This window comes from Myotis brandtii, unplaced genomic scaffold (assembly GCF_000412655.1).
Source record: "Myotis brandtii unplaced genomic scaffold, ASM41265v1 scaffold1105, whole genome shotgun sequence".
Lineage (NCBI taxonomy): Eukaryota > Metazoa > Chordata > Mammalia > Chiroptera > Vespertilionidae > Myotis > Myotis brandtii.
In genome coordinates, this window is record NW_005353770.1 from 958,675 (window position 1) to 961,654 (window position 2,980).

The 2,980-nt window shown below is 34.3% G+C and overlaps 1 protein-coding gene across 1 annotated transcript in view; it reads left to right on the plus strand.

Moving 5' to 3' along the window:
- The window catches only part of LOC102245052 (transmembrane emp24 domain-containing protein 7), a 79,189-nt gene extending 76,209 nt beyond the window's left edge, over positions 1 to 2,980 (plus strand). The window contains exon 4 of the mRNA XM_014544386.1: positions 559 to 2,980. Coding sequence (XP_014399872.1) covers positions 559 to 795 — 237 coding nt within the window. The 3' untranslated portion in view covers positions 796 to 2,980. The remainder of the gene's footprint in view (positions 1 to 558) is intronic.

Sequence of the window (2,980 nt, forward strand, 5' to 3'; positions counted from 1 at the left end):
GGGGCTTTGGCCTGATGCCGCCCACCTCTCTTGCCACCCACCCCCAGTTCCCCGTTCCCCATGGGCAATTGGAGCCTGCCTGCCGGGACCTGCGGACTTGGGAGCAGCTCCTGTGTTGAGTGTCTGCTCCCTGGTTGTCAGTGTGCGTCATAGCAATTGGTCTTTCCGCCATTTGGTCGATTTGCATATTACCCTTTTATTATATAGGATTGGTCGTATTTGCTGATCTACCCAATTTCTTCTTCCTAAGCTTTCCTTTTTGAGGAATCTGGGTTTGAAATTTCATAGCCACAAACCTTAGCTGATTAGTACTTCTGCTGCTGTTAGCTTAGTGTTCTATCCTTACAGATGCCACAGCTGTGACATTTTAGTTTGAGGCAAGCAGCTGCTTTATGGGATCTGTAACTTTACCAGTTGTACTAGTGGGAATGAGTAAATGGTTGCATTGCCAGGACCTCGGACATAAATGTGTGAATGTTAATGAAATGAGAAATTAAAAATGAAAGATGGAGTGTACAGAAAATATTAAACATACTAACTGGAAATATTTCTCTTTAGATGGAATCTGCCTGTGTTTCGATTCATGAAGCTCTGAAGTCTGTCATTGACTATCAGACTCATTTCCGCTTGAGAGAAGCTCAAGGCCGAAGCCGAGCAGAGGATTTAAATACAAGAGTGGCCTATTGGTCAGTAGGAGAAGCCCTCATTCTTCTGGTGGTTAGCATAGGGCAGGTATTTCTTCTGAAAAGCTTTTTCTCTGATAAAAGAACCACCACAACTCGTGTTGGATCATAACTACGTTTTGGGAATTGATGCACCATTGCCACTGTAATATTGCTGTCCTCTAATTAATTTTAGGTAACTGAAGAACTTAATATTGGCAACATTTTAAAAACATTACTCATATACTTGTTTGGGGGAATACACAATGCATATCCCAAACTATGGAAAGGACACCTTTTTTTATTTGTAAAGGTATAAAAACTTTGGAACTTATTTTGGGCTATTCGTGTTAAATATTCAACACCAATACACCAGTGATCTCTTTTCTTGGTTGTTTATATCTATTCTTCGCACACTAAACTTTGGTATTTTGATTCCTTTTTGCCATTTTAAAACTACTTTTCTTATAGGTAGTGAATATTTTTAAGACCTTCGATTTAATATCTACATGTGTTATGGAGGAAGAAAATTGCCTTTTAATTGTTTATAGTAAATTACGTTTTGTTTTTCAGAAAACCAAATGTGACTCACTATAGCCCAAGCCCTATTGTGCACTGTTTAATTTTCATGGGGGAAATATCTACCGTAGAAATGTTTGTTAATATTGATATAATTTTTAATTGATACATCATGGTATAACTTATTTTTCACTAGCTTGGAAAATGTCAGATTTTTGGTTTTGGGGTTTATTCTATGACTTATAACCAGATATATTATTTTTTTCATAAAGACATTCTTACCACATAGAAAATAGTATGTTTCAGTAGCATAATAGAGTTTTCAGGCCTTAAAAATCAGATTTTCATACCAGTGAGAATAAATACAGAATAATTTAAGGTACTGCAATGTCTTATAGTGTAGGGGCAAATGAAATACGAAAAATTTTATTGAGTTATCTGCACCCATTACATTTTCGGTGCTTTTACAAAGAAAAAAGGTGATCTGTTTCATTTAAACATTTAATTGGCTTGTTCTTGCCATTATGTGGCTTTAATGTTTTTGAGTCATTCCCAGCTTAAATTGATAATTGTAATATTAGTATCATAAAAGTGCCATTCATTTAATCCCAATAGGTGTGATGCACTGAGAAGTTAGTTTCTTTGGATTTTTTTTTCTTTCTCTTTTCCTTTTCTATTCTTTTTTTGTCTTGCATATGTAATTTGTATAATTTCTGGTTAGCATCCAAAGATTTAAAAATTTAGAATGCTGTGTGTGTTTTTTATTTGATTGTACTGCATTTAATGAATATTAAATAGTGCATATTCTGTACACTGTATGGTTTAGAATGTGTTTGTATTTTATAACATAGATTGAGCTGACTGGAATAAGATTTTGTTCTAAGATAGAATACAAGATATTGTAAAATTGTGTAAGTGTTTAAAGCTTTTCTGCTATAAAAAAAAATATATGCAACTACTTTTTGCCATGCCTCCCTTCCCCACCCAAAGTGATAAGTGCTGAAAAAGACTCATATTGTACAGACTTTGATATGTGGTGCCATGGAATACTGATTGGATAGCAATTCTAGTCACCACTACTGACTAAAAGTTAACTCAACTTTAAGCTGTCTTAAAATGCGTATATACGTATATTACTGCATGTAAGAGCAAAAAGGAATTAAAGTTGTCATGCTGGCTAATTTCAAATGCTGCAATGTAGCAAGGGATAAACATGTTTTCAACTTTAACCCTTTAATTCTAAAATTTTTTAAGACCAAATAAGCTAATCCTTAATATCAGATTAAAAACTGAAGTTTAAGATTTTGCAGTTTTATCACTTGGATTCTTATGTGGGAGTTGTCCCACAGCTTTATAAGTGTCCCTCTATATTGAGATTTGGAAATTTTAAACACTAATGTTAATGTGATTCATAAGCATGGGTGTGTCTTAAATGTCCTTTCTGGTTACCTGTCTGCTCTTTTTTGTTCAGATACTTAGACCATAAGCAGAGTCAGGTACCATTAGTGTGCTGAGTTTGGCATAGATAATGTAGTGATTTCATCTGTGCCTATCAGAATTTCATAATATTAGACTATTGCTACAAATAACTTTTGATGAAACTATTTAGATATATTAATATGTTTGAAATCACCACTGCTGCCTGTCGTAGAAAATAGTACAGGCTTAGTCTAATCTGTATGTAACTGGTTAATGTTTGATGGCTACCTATACTCAACTGAGTATGTATATATAAATGGAAGACTACAGATTTAGCCAGACATAAGTGTTAAGTAAACTTTTTTCTTCCTCCTATATAA